This window comes from Chiloscyllium punctatum, chromosome 4 (assembly GCF_047496795.1).
Source record: "Chiloscyllium punctatum isolate Juve2018m chromosome 4, sChiPun1.3, whole genome shotgun sequence".
Lineage (NCBI taxonomy): Eukaryota > Metazoa > Chordata > Chondrichthyes > Orectolobiformes > Hemiscylliidae > Chiloscyllium > Chiloscyllium punctatum.
The window spans coordinates 65,973,850-65,999,104 of NC_092742.1; the positions used below are offsets into that span (position 1 = coordinate 65,973,850).

Here is a 25,255-nt window from a genome sequence, read left to right on the forward strand (position 1 = left end):
CTCCACAACCACCTGATGAAGAAGCAACGCTCTGAAAGCTAGTGCTTCCAATTAAACCTGTTAGACTATTACCTGGTGTTGTGTGATTTTTAACTTTGTACACCCCAGTCCAACACCAGCATCTCCAAATCATGACAACCCAGGTCAAATTCACCTGGGCTATCTCAGACATCTCCCTCCCCTTCCTGGACCTTTCCATCTCCATCTCCAGTGACTGACTAACCACGGACATCTACTACAAGCTCACCGACTCCCACAGCAACCTGGACCACACCTCCTCCCACCCTACCTCCTGTAAAAAAGCTATCCCTTTTCCCAATGCCTCTGTCTCCACTGCATCTGTTCCCAGGATGACCAATTCCACCTGAGAAAACCCCAGATGGCCTCATTCTTCCAAGATTAGAATTTCCCTTCCCATGTGTTCGCGATGCCCTCCAATGTATCTCCTCCACCACCTCTGCCCTTGAACCTCATCCTTCCCAATGCAACAAGGACAGAAACTCCCTGGTCTTCACCTTCCACTCCACCAACTCCGCATACATCGCATCATCCTCTGCCACTTCTGTTAGCTACAAACGGACTCCATGACCAGGGATATATTTCCCTCGCCACCTCTATCAGCGTTCCGGAGAGATCATTCCATCTGCAGCTCCCTTGTCAGGTCTTCATCCCCACCCCCTCACCAGCCCACAGTCCACTCCTGGCACCTTCACCTGCCACCGCAGAATGTGCAAAACCTGCGCCCACACCTCCCCCCTCACCTCCATCCAAGGCACCAAAGGATCCTTCCATATCCAACAGAAATTTACCTGTACCTCCACCAAAGTACTCATTGCTCCCGATGTAGTCTCCTCTACATTACATTACAGGACACCAACCATCAAATCAATTCAGAAAACATCTGTGGGATACCTGCACCAACCAACCCCACCATTCCGTGGTTGAATACTTAACTCCCCCTCCTCCTTTGCCAAGGACATGCAGGTGGATTCTTAGAACAGCTGGTGCTGGACCCTACCAGGGAGAAAGCAATTCTGGATCGGGTATTGTGCAATGAACCAGAATTGATCAGGGACCTCGAAGTGAAGGATCCATGAGGAGGTAGTGACCATAATACAATAAGCTTCAATCTGCAATTTGAAAGGGAGAGGGTACAATCGGTAGTGACAATATTTCTGTTGAATAAAGGGAACTATGGAGTTATGAGGGAGGAGCTGGCAAAAGTTCAATGGTGCAATACCTTAGCAGGGATGACAGTGGAGGAACAATGGCAGATATTTCTGGGTATAATGCAGAAGATGCAGGATCAGTTCGTTCCAAAAAAGGAAGAGAGATCCTATGAGAGGCAGGGGTGGCCTTGGCTGACGAGGGAAGTTAAGGAACATATAAAGTCAAAAGAGAAAAAGTATAACATAGCAAAGATGAGTGAGAAAACGGAGGACTGGGAAGCTTTTAAAGAACAACAGAGGTTTACTAAGAAGGAAATACGCAGAGAAAAAATGAGGTACGAAGGTAAACTGGCCAAAAATATAAAGGAGGATAGTAAAAGCTCTTTTAGGTATGTCAAAGGGAAAAGAATGGTTAAGACTAAAATTGGGCCCTTGAAGACAGAAACAGGGGAATATATTATGGGGGAACAAAGAAATGGTAGAAGAGTTGAATTGGTACTTCAGATCTGTGTTCACTATGGAAGACACAAGCAATCTCCAAAAGGTAACAGTGGCTGAAGGACCTGAACTGAAGGGAATTTGTATTTGCCAGGGATTGGTGTTGGAGATACTGTTATGTCTGAAGGCTGATAAGTCCCTGGGGCCTGATGGTCTACATCCCAGGGTACTGAAGGAGGTGGCTCTAGAAATCGTGGATGCGTTGGTGATTATTTTCCAGAGTTCAATAGATTCAGGATCAATTCCTGCAGATTGGAGGGTGGCTAATGTTGTACCACTTTTTAAGAAAGGAGCGAGAGAGAAAGCAGGATATTAGAGACTAGTTAGTCTGACCTCAGTGGTGGGAAAGATGCTGGAGTCAATTATAAAGGATGAAATTACGACACATCTGGATAGCAGTAACAGGATAGGTCAGAGTCAGCATGGATTTATGAAGGGGAAATCATGCTTGACTAATCTTCTGGAATTTTTTGAGGATGTAACTCTGAAGATGGACAAGGGAGATCCAGTAGATGTAGTGTATTTGGACTTTCAGAAAGCCTTTGATTAAGTCCCACATTGGAGGTTTGTGAGCAAAATTAGGGTGCATGGTATTGGGGGCAAAGTACTGATTTGGATTGAAAATTAGTTGGCTGGAAACAAAGAGTAGTGATAAATGGCTCCCTTTTGGAATGGCAGGCATTGACCAGTGGTGAACCGCAGGGATCAGTGCTGGGACTGCAGCTTTTTACAATATATATTAATGATATAGAAGATGGTATTAATAGGAACATTAGCAAATTTGCTGATGATACAAAGCTGGGTGGCAGGGTGAAATGTGAGGAGGATGTTCGGAGATTACAGGGTGACCTGGACAGGTTAGGTGAGTGGACAGATGCATGGCAGATGCAGTTAATGTGGATAAATGTATGGTTATCCACTTTGGTGGCAAGAACAGGAAGGCAGATTACTACCTAAATGGAGTCAAGTTAGGTAAAGGGGCAGTACAAAGAGATCTGGGTGTTCTTGGACACCAGTCAATGAAGGCAAGCATGCAGGTACAGCAGGTAGTGAAGAAAGCTAATAGCATGCTGTCCTTCATAACAAGAGGGATTGAGTATAGGAGCAAAGAGGTTCTTCTGCAGCTGTACAGGGCTCTGGTGAGACCGCACCTGGAATATTGTGTGCAGTTCTGGTCTCCAAATTTGAGGAAAGACATTCAGGCTATTGAGGGAATGCAGCGTAGGTTCATGAGGTCAATTCCTAGAATGGCGAGAATATCATGTGGAAAGGTTGGAGCAACTGGGCTTGTATACCCTTGAGTTTAGAAGACTGAAAGGGGATCTGATTGAGACGTATAAGATTATTAAAAGATTGGACACTCTGGAGGCAGGAAACATGTTTCTGCTGATGGGTGAGTCCCGAACCAGAGGACACAGCTTAAAAATAAGGGGTAGGTCATTTAGGACAGAGATGAGGAGAAACCTCTTCACCCTGAGAGTGGTGGGTGTGTGGAATGCTCTGCCTCAGAGGACAGTGGAGGCCCAGTCTCTGGATTCGTTTAAGAAAGAGTTGGATAGAGCTCTCAAGGATAGTGGAATCAAGGGTTATGGAGATAAGGCAGGAACAGGATATTGATTGAGGATGATCAGCCATGATCATAATGAATGGTGGTGCAGGCTCGAAGGGCAAAATGGCCTACTTCTGAAGAAGGGCTCATGCCTGGAACGTCGATTCTCCTGCTCCTTGGATGCTGCCTGACCTGTTGCGCTTTCCCAGCAACACAATTTCTACTCTAGTACCTATTGTCTATTGTCCTGGGCTTCCTCCATCGCAAAACCCTTACCACTTGACGCCTGGAGGAAGAACGCCTCATATTCCACCTTGGAAACGACTGTGCAATCACACTGGATTAATGTGGATTTCACCAATTTCCTCATTCCCCCCCCCGCCAAAAAATTATCCCAGTTCCAAGTGTCTAACTCAACACCGCCCTTGTGACCTGTCCATCACCTTTCCCACCTTTCCGCTCCAACCTTCTCCCCCACCTTCATCTACCTATCGCATTGTCAGCTACCTTCCCCCCCAACACTGCCACCCTCCCATTTATCTCTCAGCCCCCAGGCACACCAGCCTCATTCCTGATGAATAGCTTATGCTTGAAATGTCGATTCTCCTGCTCCTTGGATGCAGCCTGACCTGCTGTGCTTTTCCGGCTCCACACCCTCGGCTCTGTTCTCCAGCCTCTGTAGTCCTCACTTTTTCCTAACCAACTCAGCTAAATGTTGCATATTTTCAATTTTCCAGTACACTCTGAGACTGTTATCTAGTTATATATGACACAGGTTCTTGTAAGCTCTTGGTGCAGAATAGCATTCACTCTCTCTTAAAGGTACAGTACATGCCTTCAACTTCATAACACTTTGATGTACTCCTTTTTTTCTCTGTCTCCTTCCTGCCTGTTTCTTGTCTCTGTGCTACAATATACCATATCTTTCATATTTTGTCCATTAGCTCCACTATTTTGTTTATTGCCTCAATCATTACCAGTTATGACTCAGACCAGCACAGTTCAGGTTTAGAGAATTCCAACAATGCAGCCCCCACTTTCTCCCGTACTGGTACCAGTGGCCCATGAACTGAAACCCACTTCTTCCACATTAGACTTTGAGCCACGTACTTATTTCTCTCATTTCAAGTACCCTGTGATACTTTACAAGCAGCTTTGCTGATAATCCAGATGTTATAACCTTTGAAATTCTGCTTTTCAATTTAATGCCAAGTTCCTCATGCTCCCAATGCAGTACCCCTTTCGTAGTTCTACCTATATCACTTCTATCTGCATGGGGCCACGAACACTAAATCCTCCCCCTACCACTGCAAGTTTCTTTCCAGCCCAAAACCTGGCAGTGGATAGGGAACACAGCCATCGGGAGTCTCGCTCTTTGGTGCAGAGAATTGTGTCCCCCACCCCCCGACTATATTATCTTCTTCTTCTTATTCCTTTTCTTTTCTGCCTATTCCTACTTCTACAACTATTACTATTGCTAAGCAACAATAACAAGGTTCCTTGAATATCACCTCCCCCCCCCCCCCCAACTTTACTGTCTTCCTGTAGGATGGGTCCATCGTCAGTTTGCACATTTGCCCTGCAGCTCACTACTCCTATCCAATCAAGCTGAGACAGAATCAAGCCGCTGGCCAATTTGCAGAGTTTGATACTCCTGTTCTCTGGGTTCCCTTCCCTACCTTACTCAGAGTTACAACTTCCAATTACAGTTGACTGACAGAATGAGAAGTTCCTACCACAAGTGGTGTGTCTATATCCTGATACAAATATTGCAAGTAACTTTTCCCTCCCTGATGTGTCGCAGTGTTTGCTCTTTAGCTTCTAGCTCAGAAAATCTGAACTGAAGCTACTTTAACTTCAAACACTTAGTGCAGATATGTTTCACCTGGAAACAATGGTATTCAGGAGGTCCCACATGCTGCAACATTGACCTATCAGCTGAACTGCCAACCTTCATGAGTTTGAATTACTTAATTATATTATTCATTTATTTATTTTGTCTTTAATATATTTTAGTATCCAAATTGGTGCTAAAGTTAGGATGTTCAAATTTAAGCAAAGAAAAGACCTTAATCACTTAGCAGAAACTCAGCTAACAGCTAGCTTCTTTCTCTATAGCTCCATGAATCGAGCTGTTTTTCTGACTGCCTGCCTCAGGGTCTTTATCTTGTCTGCAACTCCTCCACCAAGGGTGCATGATGGCACAGTGGTTAGTACTGCTGCCTCAAATATTAGGGATCCAGGTTCAGTTTCAGCATAAGGCAATTGTCTCCATGGATTATTCACTGTTCTCCCCTTGTCTGAGTGGGATTTTTCAGGGTACTCTGGTTTCCTCCCACAGTCCAAAGATAGTAGGTAGATTGGCCAAGCTAAATTTCCCCCTAGTATCCAGGGTGATGCAGGTCACATGGATTAGCCTTGGTTTAAATAAAAGAACCCCATGCAGTGTTATGGGGATTAGATGAGGAAATGGGTCTGGGTGGAGTGTTTTTTGGAGTGTTGATGCAGACTCGACAGGCCGAATGGCCTCTTTCTCCACTATAGTCATTCTGAGTTCCACTGACTATAGGGAAATGGGATAATAAATAGAGTATTTCTCTCTGATAAACTTAAAGTGTCAAGATTTTGATTAACTAATCAGAATTATGAGAGTATGAATCTATTTATTAGGAATAAAGAAATTCAAGGAAAATTAGTGTAAGTTTATTGCAGAGTGACATGATTTCTTTGAAGGCACTTTTCCCACAGAGTAGCACTTAATGTATCCTAAATTTATGTAATTATATAAGATGACATGGGACATTTCCAGATGCTAACTTGAATGCTAATACACAAGTTGAAGGCAGGATTACAACAGGAACAACTTGAAACAGCGTAACACTTGTTTCAGCAACTGGAGACAGAGTTGCAGTTTGTTTTTATTAAAATGTACATAATTTACTGCAAATCTGTAACTGTGACTCTCCTGTTCAATAATAATCTGAAATTTTAAAGAACGCATCATGTGTCTTATATTGTATATTCTGCTTACTTCTGTTCACAGGAAAAGGGTCAATAACAAATTTACTTTAAAAACAGGTTAACTTCCATTTGGATGCCTGAGTTAACATCTGGCCAACTTAATCGAGTTACCTGATGAAAGACTGAGATGGGTAATGAAGGTGTTACAGTAATAGATGTATGTTTAAAAGGCATTTGATAAAATAAGATGTTGGTCAGGCTAGTAGGGAGAAGGTATTTCCTCCAGCAATTAGGTTTTTAACAAGAGTCCAAATTTGATATCCCAGACTTTTGACATTTTTATCCAATACTTAATGGTTTGAAGTACCCATGTCAAGCATTGTGAGTATAACTCACTCATTACATTAGTACTATTAAGTGATGCTCCATAAGCATGTTTTGCAATATTAGAACTTGACACTACAGCAGAAAACTGAAGGTGGAAAAGATTACAAAGCAAATTAATACTTTTAGTGAAGTGATCATACGTTGAATTTAGCATTCTCTGCAATTTTGTAAGCAATCAGAAATATTTATGGCTCTTGCCAATAGTGTGGCAGTATGAAAACTCAGTTTAAATGCTTCTTGAATATGTTTATAATAGTTCTCATGGAAGTTATTATATGGCTGAATCTCTGCTAAAATGAGAAGTTCAGATCAAAAATCTTTACATCTGTTTGGTAAATGAAGAGCAGTTGCAAAACACCATTGAACGTCAGAGGGTGAATGTTCCTACATTACAATAAACAGGGATGAATGTTTCTTTCTTTGATAAAATGTTTTTTTGGAGAGATTCATGGTGAGCAGTTTGCTATAGCCCATGTCAGTGTTTTTCTCACAATCATCCTCCCTTCAGCTTATTAACTAGATACTATGGCACAAAGCTCATTGAATCATGGGAGGTACTCACAGCTTCAGGACTTTGCAACATTCCACAGCACTTCAAATGCTGCAAACCACAATCCGCCCTGCACTCTTATCCTGAACAACAGGGCCCAAAGGGCAACTTAGCTCCTTGCTTTGCTGACAGGGATCTGAAGCTGCTTTTGGACAGGGTCATCAAAAAGAGTACAGTGTCTTTTTCTGCTGACTGACAAAGGAGACCATGCCACCAGCTGGACACAGAGCTGACTGAGTCAGTACAATGACCTGGGTTAACAGAAATGCCTATCACTGTAGGAAGAAAGTCAATGATTTTCTGAACATCACTGCGAGATATGCATATGGATCTGCATTCAATCACTGTAGCCATTGGTGCTCAGCAGCATTGGTAAGGTGAGAAAGGGACAAGGGACCTTAACTGTACTCCAGGTGGTCCTTCCAGAAGGCACCTAAAGGGAGGAGGAACAACACGCAGAGTCCATAAGACCATAAGAAATAGGAGTGGAAGTAAGGCCATTCAGCCCATTGAGTCCACTCTGCCATTCAATCATGGCTGATGGGCATTCCAACGCCACTGTCCCCATATTCCTTAATTCCTTGCGAGATTAAGAATTTATCAATCTCTACCCTGAAAACATTTAACTACCTGGCTTCCACTGTGCTCCATGGCAGTGAATTCCACAGGCCCACCACTCTCTGACTGAAGAAATGTCTTCTCATTTCCATTCTAAATTGACCCCCTCTAATTCTAAGACTACAAGTCCTAGTATCCCCACCTGACAGAAATAATTTCCCAGCGTCCACCCTTTCTAAGCCATGCATTATCTTGTATGTTTCTATTAGATCTCCCCTCAACCATCTAAACTCTAACTAATACAATCCCAGGATCCTCAGCCATTTATCGTATGTTAGGCCTACCATTCCAGGGATCATCCATGTGAATCTCCGCTGGACATGCTCCAGTGCCAGTATGTCGTTCCTGAGGTGTGTGGCCCAAAACTGGACACAGTATTCTAAATGAGGCCTAACTAGAGCTTTATAAAGTCTCAGTAGCACATCGCTGCTTTTATATTCCAACCTTCTTGAGATAAATTATATTTGCTTTCTTAACCACGGACTCAACCTGCAAGTCAACCTTTAGACAATCCTGTACTAGCACTCCCAGATCCCTTTGTACTTTGGCTTTATGAATTTTCTCATCGTTTATAAAATAGTCCATGCCTGTGTTCTTTTTCCAAAGTGCAAGATCTTGCATTTGCCTACATTGAGTTTCATTAGCCATTTCCTGGACCATTCTCCTAAACTGTCTAAATCTTTCTGTAGCCTCCCCACCTCCTCAGAATTACCTGCCTGTCCACCTAACCTCGTATCATCGGTGAACTTCACCAGAATGCCCCCTTCGACCAGATCATTAATATATAAAGTGAACAGCTGCGGCCCCAACACTGAACCCTGCGGGACACCACTGGTCACCAGGTGCCATTTCATAAAAGAACCTTTTATCCCAACTCTGTGCCTTCTGTCAGACAGCTGATCCTCAATCCATCATGGGTGGCAAGGTGGCACAGTGCTTAACACTGCTGCCTCACAGCGCGAGACCTGGGTTCAATTCCAACCTCGGGAAACTGTCTGTGTGGAGTTTGCACATTCTCCCCGTGTCTGCATGGGTTTCCTCCGGGTGCTCCGGTTTCCTCCCACAGTCCAAAGATGTGCAGATTAGGTGAATTGGCCATGCTAAATTGCCTGTAGTGTTAGGTGAAGGGGTAAATGTAGGGGAATGGGTCTGGGTGGGTTGCTCTTTGGAGGGTTGGTGTAGACTTGTTGGGCCGAAGGGCCTGTTTCCACTCTGTAAGTAATCTAATTATTTCATTAGCTCACCTCGAACACCATGGGCCCTCACCTTACTCAGCAGCCTCCAATGAGGCACCTTATCAAAGGCCTTTTGGATGTCTGGGTAGATAACATCCACTGGTCTAACCTGTTGTTACCTCTTCAAAGAATTCTAACAGGTTTGTCAGGCACGTCCTCCCCTTACTAAATCTATGCTGACTTATTCTAATTCAACCCTGCACTTCCAAGAATTTAGAAATCTCATCCTTAACAATGGATTCTAGAAGTTTACCTGCAACGTGGTTAGGCTAATCTGCCTATAATTTTCCATCTTTTGTCTTGATCCTTTCTTGAACAATAGGGTTACAACAACGATTTTCCAACTATCTGGGACTTTCCCTGACTCCAGTGATTTTTGAAAGATTACAACCGACGCCTCCACTATTTCCTCAGCCACCTCCCTCAGAAGTCTAGGGTGTAGCCCATCCAGGCCAGGAGATTTATCAATTTTATCAAGTTTATCAAGTTTAGCTTATCAAGTACTTTCTCCTTTATAATGGCCACCATACTGAACTCTGCCCCTTGATTCTCCCTAATTGATGGGATATTACTCATGTCTTCCATTGTGAAAACTGACACAAAGTACTTATTAAGCTCTTCAGCTATTTCCTTATCTCCCATCACTAGCCTTCCTCCATCAATTTAGAGTGGCCCAATCTCTACTTTTGCCTCTTGTTTGTTTCTTAAGTATTGAAAGAAACTTCGACTATCATTTCTAATATTACTGGCTAGCTTACCTTAATATCTGATCCTCTCCTTCCTTATTTCTCTCTTTGTTATCCTCTGTTTGTTTTTGTAGTCTTCCCAATCTTCTGATTTCCCAGTGCTCTTGGCCACTGTATAGGCTGCCTCTTTTTCTGTGATACATTTCCTGAGTTCCTTCGTCAGCCATGGTTGTCTAATTACCACTGGGTAATCTTTCTTTTCTTTGGGATGTACCTCTATACTGTATCCACACCCAGAAATTCCTGCCACTGTTGCTCTACTGTCTTCCCAACTAGGCTCTGCTTCCAGTCAATGTTCGTCAGTTCCTCTCTCATGCTCCTGTAATTACCTTTATTTAGCTGTAACACCATTGAATCTGATTTTGCCTTCTCTCATTCGACTGCAGACTGAACGCTACCATATTATGATTGCTGCCTCCTAAGTGTTCCCTTACTTTAAAATCTTTTATAAAGTCCGACTTATTACATAGCACTAAGTCCAGAATAGCTTGCTTCCTTGTGTGCTCCATCACAAGTGTTCCAAAAAGCCATTGTGTAAGCATTCCATGAATTCCCTTTCTTTGGATTCACTGGCAACATAATTCACCCAGCCTATTTGCATATTGAAGTCCCCCATGATCACCGTGACCTTACCTTTCTGATATGCCCTAACTACATCTTGCGCCCATGGTCCTGACTACTGCTGGGAGGTCTGTACATAACTCCCATTATGGTTTTTTTGCCTTTGTGGGTCTTCAACTCCACCCGCACAGAGTGCACATCATCTGGCACTATATCATTTAATGCCATAGATTTAATTTCATTCTTATCTAACAAGGCAACCCCGCCCACTTCCCTGTCTTTTCGATAAGTTGTAAAACCTTGGATGTTTAACCCCTGAACCCCTTGCAACCACGTCCCTGTGATGCCTATCACATCATAATAATTTATGATGATTTGTGCTGTTAATCCATCTACTTTGTTTTGAATGCTTCGAGCATTCAGGTAAAGCACCTTAATGCTAATTTTCTTATCCTCATGATTTCCATCACCTCTACCTAAGTTATCTTTCCTTTTTGTTTCATTCCTAGTCTGCCTTGAACTTAAACCCTGCACACATGCTAACATGATGCTGACCTTTCTACTTGGCTTCATACTCCCTGTTGCTTTCCCTTTCCATTCTCCCCAACTCACAGATTTAAAGTCCTAGAGACCGCCCCCATTTATCCTTTTCGCCAGAACACTGGTTCCAGATCGGTTCAGGTGGAGACCATCCCATCGGTACAGATCACCCCAGTTACAAAACTGATGCCAATGTCCCATGAAATGGAAACCTTCTTTCCCACACCAATCTCTTAGCCATGTGTTAACTTCCCTAATTTTCTTATCCCTATGCCAATTAGCATGTGCCTCGGGCAGTAATCCAGAGATTATGACCCTCGAGGACCTGTTCTTCAATTTCCTTCCTAGAGGTTGATACACCCCAAACAGGTCCTCCTTCCTAGCCTTACCTATGTTGTTTGTCCCAACGTGGACCACAAAAACAGGAAGCTGCCTCTTCCGCTCCAATATGCTTTCAAGCCGTTCGGAGATGTCCTGCACCCTGGCATCAGGCAGGCAATACACCATGCGGGACTCCCAGATCGGCTCACAAAGGATAGTATCTGTCCCCCTAATTATAAAATCCCCTATAACAACTACTTGGCTTTTTGCTCCCCCCTCTTGCCTTCTGCACCATGGTCCTCCTGAAACTTCCTATCAACACTCCAGAGGTACCCAGCAGCACCATCTTGAACAGCATGAGCACCTCCTCACTGAGCTCAGTTTTTGTTTCAAGGCTACTCGACTCCTGTCCTCATGACTCCCTTGGTCCAAGCACGGGAAAAGAGCTAAAGTCCATATGTGAGAGTGATAACCTTAACATCAAAGCAGCATTTTATTGAATATAGTATCAAGGAGCCTTAGCGAAACTGGCATCAGAGAGAATCAGGACAAAACTCTCTACTGATTGAAATTATATCTAGCACAAAGGAAAACATTATGATTATTGTAGACAAATTATCTCAACCCAGGACTCAAAGCATGAGTTCCTTAGGGTCGTATCCTTGGCACAACTGTCTTCAACAGCTTCATTAATAAACTCCCCTCTATCATAAGATCAGAAGTGGTAATGTCCACTGAAGACTGCAGAATGTTCAGTACAATTCGTGATTCCTTAAATTTTGAAGCAGTCCAGCAGAACCTGGTTGCAGAACCTCCAGGCTTAGGCTGATGAGTGGCAAGCAATGTTCACACTACAAAAGTGATAGGCAATGACTATCTTCAACTAAAAATAAGGTAACCATCACTCTGTGATTTTTTTCAATGGTCACTGTCACTGACTCTCCCATTATTAACATTTTGGATGTTACCTTAGACAAGCCTTGTGTATAATGTGGCTATAAAGCAAGACAGTGGCAAGGAATTCTTTGGTGAGTAATTCACCTCCTATCTCATCAATGCCTGTCCACAAGGCAAAAGTCAAGAGTGTGATATAATTTTCTCCACTTGCATGGATTGGTGAAACTGCAGTAATATTCAAGAGTCTCAATGTTATCAAGGACAAAGCAGTATACACCATCTTCAAAATTCACTCCATTCAACACAAAAAACAGTGGCAGGACTGGTGTGCCATCTACAAGATGAATTGCAACAGCTCACCAAGATTCCTTCCTTCACACGTAGAACAATGAGGGCAGCAGATGCATGCGAACACCACCATCAGTATGTTCCCCTCTATGTCACTTAGTATTCTAACTTTGAACTGTCTTGCTATTCCTTCACTGTCATTATGTCAAAAACCTGCATCAACTTCTTAACAGTACCCTACTCTAAAAGGACAGCAATGGTTCAAGAAGGCACTTTCTCAAAGGCAATTGCAGATGGTAAATAAAATGCTGGCCTACGCAGCAATATCTACACTCCAAGAACCTGGAAATATATCTGTTTTAAAGTAGAATTTTATTACATGTGCATTAAAAACGTTCAAAGAAAATTAAAAGCCCTTCCAAAAATTTGCATTTTATTTCCTTGTAGGTAGTGTGTAAAATGAACAATTACTGCAATTATTGTGCCATGATTACGCTCACCAAAAATGCTAAAATAGAAGTTTCAATTATAGGTAAAGTTTATGTTGATGTTAGAAAAATGTAGTAGAATGACTTGAAAGTTAAAATGTCGAATCTATTGCTGATATAACAAAAACATATTAACGCAATGGCAACTGAAAATAATGACTTAAAATGATGCCTCCATCAGACGTTTTATCTAAGTAAGGAGATACTTTCATAGTGAGATTCTTTTTGAATCTGTAGATGAACTTGTTAAATTTTGATAATTCTAAATTGATAATTTGAATATTTTTAAATCGCACTCAACCCCAGGAACATGCTACCTATTAGGTAATGTGCTGTTTTATTTGACCCTAGTGCAAACAGTTGGAGCAGGAGCTTCATCTTTTGAAAGAGCAGAACCACGCATTGGCAAACAGTACGACACAGCTGATGACTGAAAACAACCAAGAACGTGCCTTGAAGGTAAATCTCTCACATTCTGAGTCAGGTTAGGGTTGTAAGCCATGGATACCATTTCTGACCTACTGGTATCAGTTATGTACATATCAGTACTATTATGGTATGGTGCTTGCCAATAACTCCTCTTTTAAACATGGATACAATGTCTTTCAATGCAATTTTATATTTTTCTACTTTTATATTTTGTATTCTGTTTCTATTTATGTAGAATATCAAATTAGAAGATAGGCAGGTGGAAACTGCTATTTCAGTATTTATATCTGATCACAATTTGGACATCATTTTTATCTATAGATACTGCTTAAATTTTTTTGTCATTATGTGGAACTTAATAATCCATCTCTAGTTCAAAGAATATATTTATTCATGTTCATTATGTTTGAGTTTACCTTTTCTTCTTGTTAAGTCCACACCAGCAGTGATCATTTGAATCTTTAGTAGCATTTAGCAGTTGACATTTTTGTAAATTACATCCAATTCATAAAACCAGCACCTTTTCCATAGTGACATGTACTGATGCTTAAGTAAAAATGTAAATATCAAAATTGTAAACTATAGAACTTTCTTCTGTCATGCCAGTTTGTATCTAGCATTGAATCCATAGGTCTGACTTGAGCAACCAGACTCCTGAAGATATTCTGGTACTCAATTATTGTCAGAACAGACACTTTTAACCAGGCACTCAACTCATTCAGATTCCTGGAAACTAGCAGGAACGAACCAGCTCTCTGTGTTAACATCGCAAGCTAGGTCAAAAGTATGAGCGCAAGCCAAAAGCATAGACTAAGTGGTGTAAACACAGGAAGCTGCTTTATAGTTATATAAAGCTGCTCTCATAATTCTGATTAACAAACACCTGTGTGAAAGGCACTTAAGTGAGCCGATGCACAAGCTGAAAAACAGCTTCTAAATAAAGATGTGTTTCATTGTGTAGCGTGAAGTATGATTTGACCCATTGTGGCCAATAACAGCTATCTGCCTTTCAAAGGAAACTTACAGAAATGTCAGTTGTTCTCTAATTTAAAGTAAAAGAGAACTTTGGGGATTGTCATATCAAGCCTTCTAGGCTTATAGTTTTCAGTTTTGCCTCTGATTTTTTCCAACGGGTAAAATCTTCCTTCTAAAGCCATTGATCTGAATTCTGCTCTGAATTAGGTTTGTGAGTGAACTTGAACTGATAAATAGAGAAGTATAAATTAGTTACTGCACCATTGGTACCACAGTAAAAGTTCCACCTGCATTTCTCCCTGCTTAAAGATGTTACTTTGATATATGTCTGTTGGCATATATCAAAGTAACCTGTACAGGAAGTTTTCCTATCGCACCATGGTTGTGATCCAGTGAACCTTCCTTAAGAGAAAATCATTTAATATAAATAATGAAGCCTATGGGAAAAGTGGGGTTGGGGCAGACCAGCAAAAACGTATCACTCATGATTGCTTAAAAGTCTAATGCAAAGTATAGCACAACCTGAATGAAGGTTGAAATCATATTTAATAACGAAACAAAAGTACATTTAACACAGTACATTTAAAAAAATGTAAGATAACTGCTCCCTACAGTACCTGTCACAGAAAGCTGCTCTGTTGGCAACTGACATCGAGCATGTGCAAAATGGCACAAAGAGCGGCACCAATGTTGTGCATGAGCAAAATGACAAGAACATTGGCGCATACGCAGTGCAAAGCACGCAAACTGATCCCTCCTGGAATTGTGCAATTGCCAACGGAAGTGAGCGTTCTCCAAAATACCATTCCTTAATTCTTCAGCGACGTTATAGCCAAATTGTGCTGCCAAAACATGCGCTTGCCCAGAACTACTTGTATTTGGGGTCAAAGTGACAAAAGAAGGAAAGCAAATAGAATTGCAGAGCAAGCTGTCAGAGCAAGATGAGCAACAGATGAGAGTTCAGGACCTTCAAAGAATAACAATTGACTCATTACACTTGCCCATTTTCTCAGTGCCTCTGAAATAACCCCATAGTAGCCGGTATCCCGTCATCAAGTCACCCTTTATTTACAAATGGAAAGTCCTTGACACTGATGCAGCTCCCTCAGAACCAGCACTCAGAGTGACAGGATGTCTATCAGCTAGGGGTCCCTGATTGAATCAGATTAACAGCCCCAATCTGAGAATTTATATTCAATGAGATCCACCTGGCTGACCTTGTAACAATCACTACAGCCTCCATCATTACCTTAGGGTAACGTACTTTTAAATCCTTTGGACATGTTTCAATATACGTTTTGTAATAGCGAGACCAAAATGGTACACTCAAAACTGTAGTTTAAGCAGGGTGTATACACATTAAATCTGTTTGTTTTACAATTCAGCTTTTCTAGCTGTTAACTCCAGTGTTTTATTTATATTTTCCATCGCTTTAACTTACATTGCTACTTTCACGAGAATATATACTTAAATCCCTTGGTCCTACCAATTTAGACCTAATTTTTAAGAAGTATGGAGCCTCTTTATTCCAAAATATACCACTTCACATTTAGGTATATTAATTTTCAGTGCTATTTTTACATCCATTAATGTTAATTTTGTCACATGCTTTAATCATGTAACATTAACAGCCTTACAGTATGTGAATATTTAAGAAATGGCACCTCTAATATAATTGAGGAGCAAATTATTGTAGATGCTGTACTGAAAACAAAAAATGCTGGAGATCACAGCATCCACAAAGAGAAAGCAAGCTAATGTTTTGAGTCTAGATGACTTTTCATCAGAGCTGACCAGAATATGATATAATTGAGTTAAACATAATGTTTCAAAGGAAGACATGTGAAAAAGTTCCCAAGATTCTAGAAGGTTACCTGAGAGTACAACGGGATTTTGATCAGATGGGCCAATGGGCTGAGGAGTGGCAGATAGAGATAATTTAGATAAATGTAAGGAGCTGCATTTTGGAAAAGCAAATCAGAGCAGGACTTATACACTTAATGGTAAGGTTTTGGGGAGTGTTGCTGAACAAAGAGACCTTGGAGTGCAGGTTCATAGTTCCTTGAAAGTAGAGTCACAGGTAGATATGACAGTGAAGAAGGCATTTGGTGTGCTTTCCTTTATTGGTCAGAGCATTGAGTATAGGAGTGGGATGGTCATGTTGGGACTGTACAGGACGTTGGTTAAGCCACTGTTGGAATATTGCTTGCAGTTCTGGTCCCCTTCCTATTGGGAGGATGTTGTGGAACTTGAAAAGGTTCAGAAAAGATTTACAAGGATGTTGCCAGGATTCGATGATTTGAGCTATTCGAGAGGCTGAATAGGCTGGGGCTGTTTTCCCTGGAACATCGGAAGCTGAGGGGTGGCCTTATAGAGGTTTATAAAATCACGAGGGGCATGGATAGGATAAATAGTAAAAATCTTTTCCCTGGTGTGGGGGTCTCCAGAACTAGAGGGCATAGGTTTAGGGTGAGAGGGAAAAGATATAAAAGGGACTTAAGGGACAACTTTTTCACACAGAGGATGGTGCATGTATGAATGAGCTGCCAGAGGAACTGGTGGAGGCTGGTATAATTATAGCATTTAAAAGGCATTTGGATGGGTATATGAATCAGAAAGGTTTAGAGGAATATGGGCCAAGTGCTGGCAAATGGGACTAGGTTAGATGGACGAGTTGGACTGAAGGGTCTGTTTCCATGTTGTACATGTCTATGACTCTATTTAAATAAAGCTGACTTCAGTGTGATTACCAGAGATTGTCCCCCATAATAAAGACAGCAAATAGCAAATGCTCAGCAGATTATCACAGCAACTGTGGAGAGAAATTGAGTCAGTGTTTTAGCTTTTTCAATTTTCATCCAATCAAGGCCAAGTAAAAGAAGTAATACATTTTGAACAATGAATGAGTCAGAAAAAGAAGAAAGGATGATTTATTATTTACTGAAGATCAGGAATCTAATATGAATCAGGGATTCACCAAAACTATTACCATCAAAATAATAATAATGCAGAAATTGATTCCACTTAAACATGACAACTTCCAAAGGTCAGTTGCTGTCCATTAGAAAGTATGTGAGAAATTGATGAAAACATAGATGCTTCAAACATAATCTCGAAAGTTCACTTGATTGAGGAACTGTTCCTTTAAGTTAGAAGATTCTGTGTGTCATTCTACTTTTTAAGGAAGGTGAAAGTGGAAAATCAGGGCATTGTAAGCTACTTCCATCATGATGTTAGACATATTATTGTCCATCCAGGCAGTGTGAACCACCCAACACGGTTGACTTTGCAGGTGAATTGTCTCAATGCTCCTGATGTTGGCATTTTCTGGGACTTCATTGATTATAGTGTGGTCCTGCCAGTGAACCTTGAGGATACTTTGTTTGGTAGCACTCTTGGAGATGTTCTAGATGGCGTACAGGACAGCAGTACAGGACCCACGACTTTTCACCATACTGAAGGGTGGTAAAGACCATGACTTTGTTACAGTTTGGATCTGATCCATGTTCTAAAGCTGTCGTTTCTCTCCATTTGTTTGTAGAGTCTACTGAATGTGCTGATTGCTTTTGATAGCCTCAGAGCATAGCTCAGGCTCAACAGTAACAAAGCCATGGTGTTCACCACACTTCAGTATGGAGCAAACTCATGGGTTCTGTACTGCTGTCATGTGCACCATTTTCTTGTCTGTGATGGCATCAATAGACCTGAATGACAGTCAGTCAGGAGATTTCAATCATCAGCAAAAAGAAGTTCACAAATCATTTTTTTCTTCATGTTGTTGTGTGAGCCTGAAGATGCCTGTGATTTGAAAGACCTCACAATTTCCTCCCACCTGCATCCTCCTGTCACATTCGCACCTACCTTCCCCCCCCCCCCCCTACCCCAGCTCCAACCCCACCCCACTATTTATCTCTAAGCCCCCTTCCCCCTCCACATTCGTGATGAAGGGCTTATGCCCGAAATGTTGAGTCACCTGCTCTTCTGACGCTGCTGTGCTTTTCCAGTGCCACACTTTTCAACTCTTCATCTGTCTAGGAGCATATATAAACTCGTTCCTTTAGATCTTCCACTGCCTGATGTTTATTGTGCTGAAGAAGTTGGTGAGTAAGATGAGGGCCAACTGCCTTCATAGCATTGACAGTTCAGAAGGGATTCAAAGTTGCTGTTTTTCCTTTCATGTCCGTGCTGATTCTTGCAAAACTGCTTCAGCATATCTAGGAACCTTAGTTTAAATCCAAAATTCTTAAGGATTTTCAAAAGTTCATCTCTGCTCACAGTGTCACATGTCTCAGTAAAGTCTATAAGGGTGACAAACAGGCCTTTGTTTTGCTCATCGCACTTTCTTTATATTTCTGAATACCACATGGGGTGCCTCTATCTGTTCTAAAAACACACTGGTTCTGTGTGAGTCAAGAGTGTGGTGCTAGAAAAGCATAGCAGGTCAGGCAGCATCTCAAGAGCAGGAGAATCGATGTTTCGGGCATCAGCCCTTCATCAGGAATTAGGTTTTTGGGCCGGGATGGAGGGGCTGAGAGATAAATGGAAGGGGGTGGGGTTGTGGGGGAGGTACGAAATGTCGATTCTCCTGCTCCTTGGATGCTGCCTGACCTGCTGTGCTTTTCCAGCACCACGCTCTCGACTCTAATGTCCAGCATCTGCAGTGCTCACTTTCTCCTGGTTCTGTGGGAGGTTTGCTTCTGCAATGGTAGGCACACATTTATTCAGAAGTATTCTTGCCAGGATCTTTCCAAGCAATAAACTGGAGTGTGATCCTGTGGTAGTTGGACCAATCTGATTTTTCTTCTTTTTGAACAAGGTGATGATAACTCAATTGCAGAGATTCTGTGAAACCTGCCTTGTTCCTCTTTGTTTGTTGGCCACAAAAATTCTTGATATGTAGCTTCGGGCTGCCATTGTTCAAAACTTTATGTGGAATTCCATTGACTCCAGAGAGACTTAAGAAGAAGAGAGAACAAGGCCAGCTGACTATAAGCCACTTGTTGCAGAAGTTTCCATTTTACCCTCCAGGAATACGCAAGATAGGGATTAAAAAGCCAGTTTCAACATTACTGAAGTGAACTATTGGTCCTGAATGCTTTCCTGAGTACCAGCCTGAATTCCAGTGTTAGCATACTTTGAAACCACTTTTGACATTAGTCATCTGTATTGCAGTTAAGGACCCTCTCTAACTCCAAGTTCAGCAAGCTAGTTAAAAAGGAAACTGTACAAATAATTATTGTCTCTCACCCTGAATACTGGATTTCACTCATAGACAACAGGCATCAGAAATTCATAGTTTTGCATATTGTTTGAGATTAAGCCTCATGAATCTGATTATTCACATAACAATGTCAACACTACCAATAACCTCCAATGCAGTGACCACAATATTCAACTATCTAATCTTGGGAAAACAATATAGAAACTAGGTTAGGTGAATTGGCCACGCTAAATTGCCCGTAGTATTAGGTGCAGGGGTAAACATAGGGGAATGCGTCTGGGTGGGTGCACTTCGGCGGGTCGGTGTGGACTGGTTGGGCCGAAGGGCCTGTTTCCACACTGTAAGTAATCTAATATAATCAGCTAATCTAATCTATATCTCTATTTAATACTTTTATCTTTCAGGATTTCATCTGCTTCTAATCAGTGTGTCTGTGTCATATTACTAATTCTCTTGTTTTGTAATTAATAAACTCACTCTTTGTTGTTTCAGAAAGTCTGGTTAAATTGGCTGCTCTTAAAACATAGCGTTTGTATCTGGGAGAGAAGTATCCACAAGGCAAAGGGAACCTTTTCTAAACTAAGTTGTTGCAGCCAACCAAAAGAATGGGTTCATGAACAAGGGAAGCCAGTTCACCCCTCCTCATCCTACAGCTTAACAGTATGGAGTATCTTAAAATATAACAAGTAGGAAAACCTCACTGGAGATCTGTTTGTAACAATATGTCTACAAGATGAGCTTTGTCAGTTGCTGACTTGAAAATTTAAATCAGTTGTTGAGCTTAGGCTTGAACTGAATGCTCTGCTTTGTGCAAGCGAACCAGTGGTCTAGGTGACATTTAGCACAATGTGACTATATATGTCCTTTTGGTCATGCTGTGGGAACAAAATGTAGACTTTAGTACTGATATTCAGAGTGGAGATGTATCCATGTGACCTTGAAATGACTTTTGGTTAAAAAAAAGGTACAAGTCCTGGACAACGTGGTGGTGAGCTACCTTCTTAAACCACCACAGATGATGGTGTGCCCAAGTATCTGCTGACTTTGCTGTTCTAACTGGTAGAGTTTGTAGGTTTTGAAGGTACTGGCAAGAGAAGCTTTGTTGAGTTACTGCAATGCATTTTGCATACATTACATACTGTTGCCACTATTTAATCAGTGATGAAGGAGTCAATGTTGAAGCTGAGGGATGGAAAGACAATCAAGTGGACTCTTTGTTCTGGTTGGTTTCAAGCTTCTTGAGTGTTGTTAGGGCAGCACTCAACCAGAGAAGTGGACAATATTTCATCACACTCCTGATTTGTGTCTTGTAGATGGTAACCAGGCACTGGGGAGAAAGGAAGTGAGTTACTCACTGCATAATCCTCCGCCTAATATTCTAACTAAGACAATAATTTACCTTGAATTGCATTGGCTTAATCCCTAACAAAGTCTCTTGTAAGGGCTTTATATAATGCCTTCTGGAATTCCATGTAAGCAATTCTATGGACATATATGGACATTCATTGTCTAATGCTTTAGTTAATTCTTCAGAAAACATCAGGTGCATTATGCATGATCTACCATTTATAAATCTCTGATAAGCTCAAAGGTTTCACATTGTTCAATTACCCTATCCATATTTACAGCTCAAGTAATTTTTCAAGTAATGATGTTTGACAAAGTGCTTTGTTCTCTTGGCATTTGTTCACACACTAAGGTTTTAGGAAGATTGTACTAATCAGTTGTCCTCTTGTGGACAGTCATCCATAACTGGCAGATTCTCCCACAGCGTGTGCAAGTGAAGGTACTGTCCATACTGGAGACAATTGAATCTATCCTGCTCCTCCTTTTCACTTTCATGCTAGTTCTTTACACAGCTTCAAAGGTGTCTGTAATGCCTCCACACAGAAGTGGCACACAGAAAGGGACTTCTTCAGGGACTCCTTGAAACATTGGACTTCATTTACCAGTTGACAACGTTCACAATCTTGCAAGGGCTCAAAGATGTCTCCTACACAGATTTCCACCCAGAATGTTCCTTCCAAGTATAAAATTGTCATCCTTGATGATTTCAACAACACAGATAGCCATGGCAACCTGGTGTGGAAGGATGTGCTCAGACACCATGGAGTTGGAAACTGCAGTGAAAACAGTTTTAAAATCCTGGAACTCTGCAGAAGAGCAGATTCCCTTCTGGCCACACACAATCCTGACTTGGAAGTATATTGTTGTTCCTTCATCATCTTGGAATTCCCTTCTCTAACAGCATTGTGGGTGCTCCTACATCGCAAGGGCTGCAGTGGTTTAAGAAGGCAGCTCACCACATGTTGTCCATGGCTATTAAGGATGAGAAATAAATCTTAACTTAGGTGGTGATGCCCAACATTCCATGATAAACAAAAAAAAGTGGCAGAATGGCAGCAAACAATGGGAATAATAAGCAGGTACTCTAATTGGCAGGAGATAGTTCAGAATGTTAAAGAAGGATCTATGTTAAATCCCCTACTGTTGAATCTAGTTAATGATTTATTTGATTAAACTGAAAACCACATACCCACTTTTGCTATTGGACCAAAAATAGTTTGTATCAAAAGCAGTATTTGAAAACACAAAATTGCATCAGGATATTAATGGATTAAATGAATGGTCAAAACTGTGGTAAATCGATTTGTATAGCATTTACCATGGGAAAAGATATAAAGCTAGGACATTTGAGAAAATAAATTCTGATGTCTTGTTTCGAAGTCACATTAGAGAGGAGGAGATATTGGAGGTCTTAAAACGCATGAAGTTGGATAAATCCCTAATCAATTGTATCCCAGGACATTGTGGGAAACTAGGGAACGAATTGCACGGCCCCTAGCAGAGATATCTGTATCATCGATGGCCACAAGTGAGGTGCCAGAAGACTGGTGGGTGGCTAATATTCTGCCATTATTTAAGACAGGCAGCAAGGAAAAGCTAGGAAACTACAGACTGGTGAGCCTATACAATAGCTCTTACTCAAGAAAAAAATAATGGGACTAAAGGCAAGTACATCCCCCATAGCACATAAGTTGCATTCAAGGATTTTAAAGGAAGTAGCTACAGAGATATTGTGTGCACTTGTAGTAATTTTCCATGAATTTGTAGATTTTACAAAATTTTCAGAGAAGTGGCAAACCACCAATGTAACACCCTTATTCAAAAAGAGAAAAAGACATTAAAAAAGTGAAATAGGAATCAGTTATCTGAATATCTGTCCTTAGGAAAGCATAATAATCTATTATAAAGGAAATAATAACAGAGTATTTAGAAATACACAATCTAATCATTGGAGATTAGAAGAATGAGAAGTGACCTTATCTAAGCATAGAAACTTCTCACTGATTGAGGGAGTGGTAGAGTGGGGGAGGAGTGCTTGACAAGGTAGAGGTAAGAGATTGTTTCCCTTCTAGGAGACTCTGTGACCAGAGGGCCTAGTCTTAAAATCACGCATTTAAAACAGAGACAGAAAGGAATTTGTTGTCTCAAAGAGTGCGAATCTGTGGAATTATTTAGCACAGACCTGGGTGATTCAGTATATTCATGACTGAGGTAGACAGAATTGTAATCAGTAAAGGAAACAAGGATTATGGAGATGACACAGGAAAGGGGAGTTGAGGATTGTCAGATCAGCCATGAAGCTGTAGAATGACAGAACAGCCTTAATAGCCCAAATGGCCTTTTTTTCACTCACTTGTGAGACATGGGCATCACTGGCTGGCCAGCATTTGTTGCTTTTACCAAGTTGCCCTTGAGAAGGTGGTAGTGATCTGCCTTCTTGAACTGCAGTCCATGTGCTGTAGGTTGGGAGAGAATTCCACAATTTTGACCCAGCAACGTTGCAGGAATTGTGATATAGTTCCAAGTCAAGATGGTGAATGGGTTGGAGGGGAACTTGCAGTTGGTGATGTTCTCATATACTTGATGCTCTTGTCTTTCTTGATCATTGTGGATTTGGAAGGATCTCTAGTGAACCTCTGGATTGCATCTTATAGATAGTACACACTGCTGCTACTGAACATTGGTGGTGGAGGGAGTGGATGCTTGTGGATGGTGTGGATGGAATATCAAGGGGTGGTGGTTAGATTGCCTTTTATTTGAGATGGTCATTGCCTGGCATTTGTATGGTGCAAAAGTTACTCGCCGCTTGTCGTCCTAAGCCTGGATATTGTTTAGATCTTGTTGCATTTGAACATGAACTGCTTCAGTATTGAAGGAACCACAAATGGTGCTGAACATTGTTCAATCATCAGCAAACATCCCTACTTTTGACCTTTTGACAGAAGGAACATCATTGACGATGCAGCTGAAGGTGGTTCAGCCAATGACATTACCCTGAGGCATTCCTGTAGAGATGAACTGGATCTCCTTTCTTTTATAGTTTATAGATACCAACATGAGCAATCAGAAGCATGTGTCCATCTGATAACAAAAATGACAAGAGGTCTGCAAGAGTTAAGGGGAACATGGCCAATGTTTTGTTCCAGGACAGTCTTTTGATTAATTTTTCAGTCAGGAACAGTTGTGTGGAGTCAAGCGTACTCAATGTATTTCAACTTTGTGATTGGTTCATGGTCAGGTGCTACCATATTTTCTTTGGGAAATTGAGGAGAAGCTTCTAACATTAAAGGCAAAAGTACCTCCTGTGTGGAGAAGTAACAGAAAATCTCCTTGTAGCTATTTTCAATCATCATTTTCCTTTGAATGACTATCTCAAGATTCTTTAATTGAAAAGAAAAGGAGAAAAATGATCTACAGAGACACTGAAAGGGCGATTCATTAAACAGTGAATGAAGGACTGGGAATTGGTGTATCTATAATCTCTTAGGGCACAGTGGTAATATCTCTACACCTGGACCAGGAGGAAGTCCCACCTGCTGCAGAACTATATAATAACATCTCTGAACAGATTCATTAGCAAATATTTATCTATAACCTCTGGTCATTAGCAAAGAATCAGAAGAAAGTGAAAAGAAAACAAATAATTGATGTCTATGACCTAAACTGGTGCCAGAACTCTGTCTCTGACGTTTTTGTCCCTTCCCTACCTATAATATTTCTACCTTGTCTTGTTTTTTTGTGTCTGTTTCTACGTGAATGGAAATCTTTAAAAAAGTATATTAAATGTAATCGAGTTATAAGCTAGCAATTCATGTTCCTTTGTTCTGTTTTTAAAAAGAGTTTGCAACAGGTTAATTTTAAAAATTATCCCTTCTCTTTAAAAGGACAAAAATTATCGAGCCTTGGAATAGAATCATTGAATCCCTACAGTGTGGAAACAGGCCTTCGGCCCAACAAGTCCACACCAACCTTCTGAAGAGTAACCTACATCGACCCATTCCCTTATCCTATATTTATCCCTGACTAATGCACCTAACCTACATATCCCTTGAACACTATGGGCAATTTACAAGGCCAATTCACCTAACCTGCACATCTTTGGATTGTGGAAAGAAACCAGAGCACCCAGAGGAAACCCATGCAGATATGAGGAGAATGTGCAAACTCCACCCAGGCAGTCACCTGAGGCCAGAATCGAACCCAGGTCCCTGGCGTCATGAGGCAGCAGTGCTAACTGCTGAGCCACCGTGCTGCCACTGAACATCACACCTTCCTTGAGTCAACAAAGGTTATTAGTTACTAAACATGAGAAGAATTAGTAATGCAGTACACATAGACATGGATTAAAATAAGAGATAGGATCCAAAATAAGTTATGTCGATCAGTTTCTACATTACTTGTGAATAGCAAATCAGATTATGTTATGGCCATTATTGTGTTGAATAGGTGGCAAGATTATTTTTGAGATTCTTAGT

The 25,255-nt window shown here is 41.2% G+C and overlaps 1 protein-coding gene across 3 annotated transcripts in view; it reads left to right on the forward strand.

The window, feature by feature from the left end:
• mipol1 (mirror-image polydactyly 1) overlaps window positions 1-25,255 on the forward strand; it is a 413,171-nt gene that overhangs the window by 237,852 nt on the left and 150,064 nt on the right. For all 3 annotated transcript variants that reach the window (XM_072568912.1, XM_072568913.1, XM_072568914.1), the window contains exon 7: window positions 13,160-13,267. In XM_072568912.1, coding sequence (XP_072425013.1) covers window positions 13,160-13,267 — 108 coding nt within the window. The remainder of the gene's footprint in view (window positions 1-13,159; window positions 13,268-25,255) is intronic.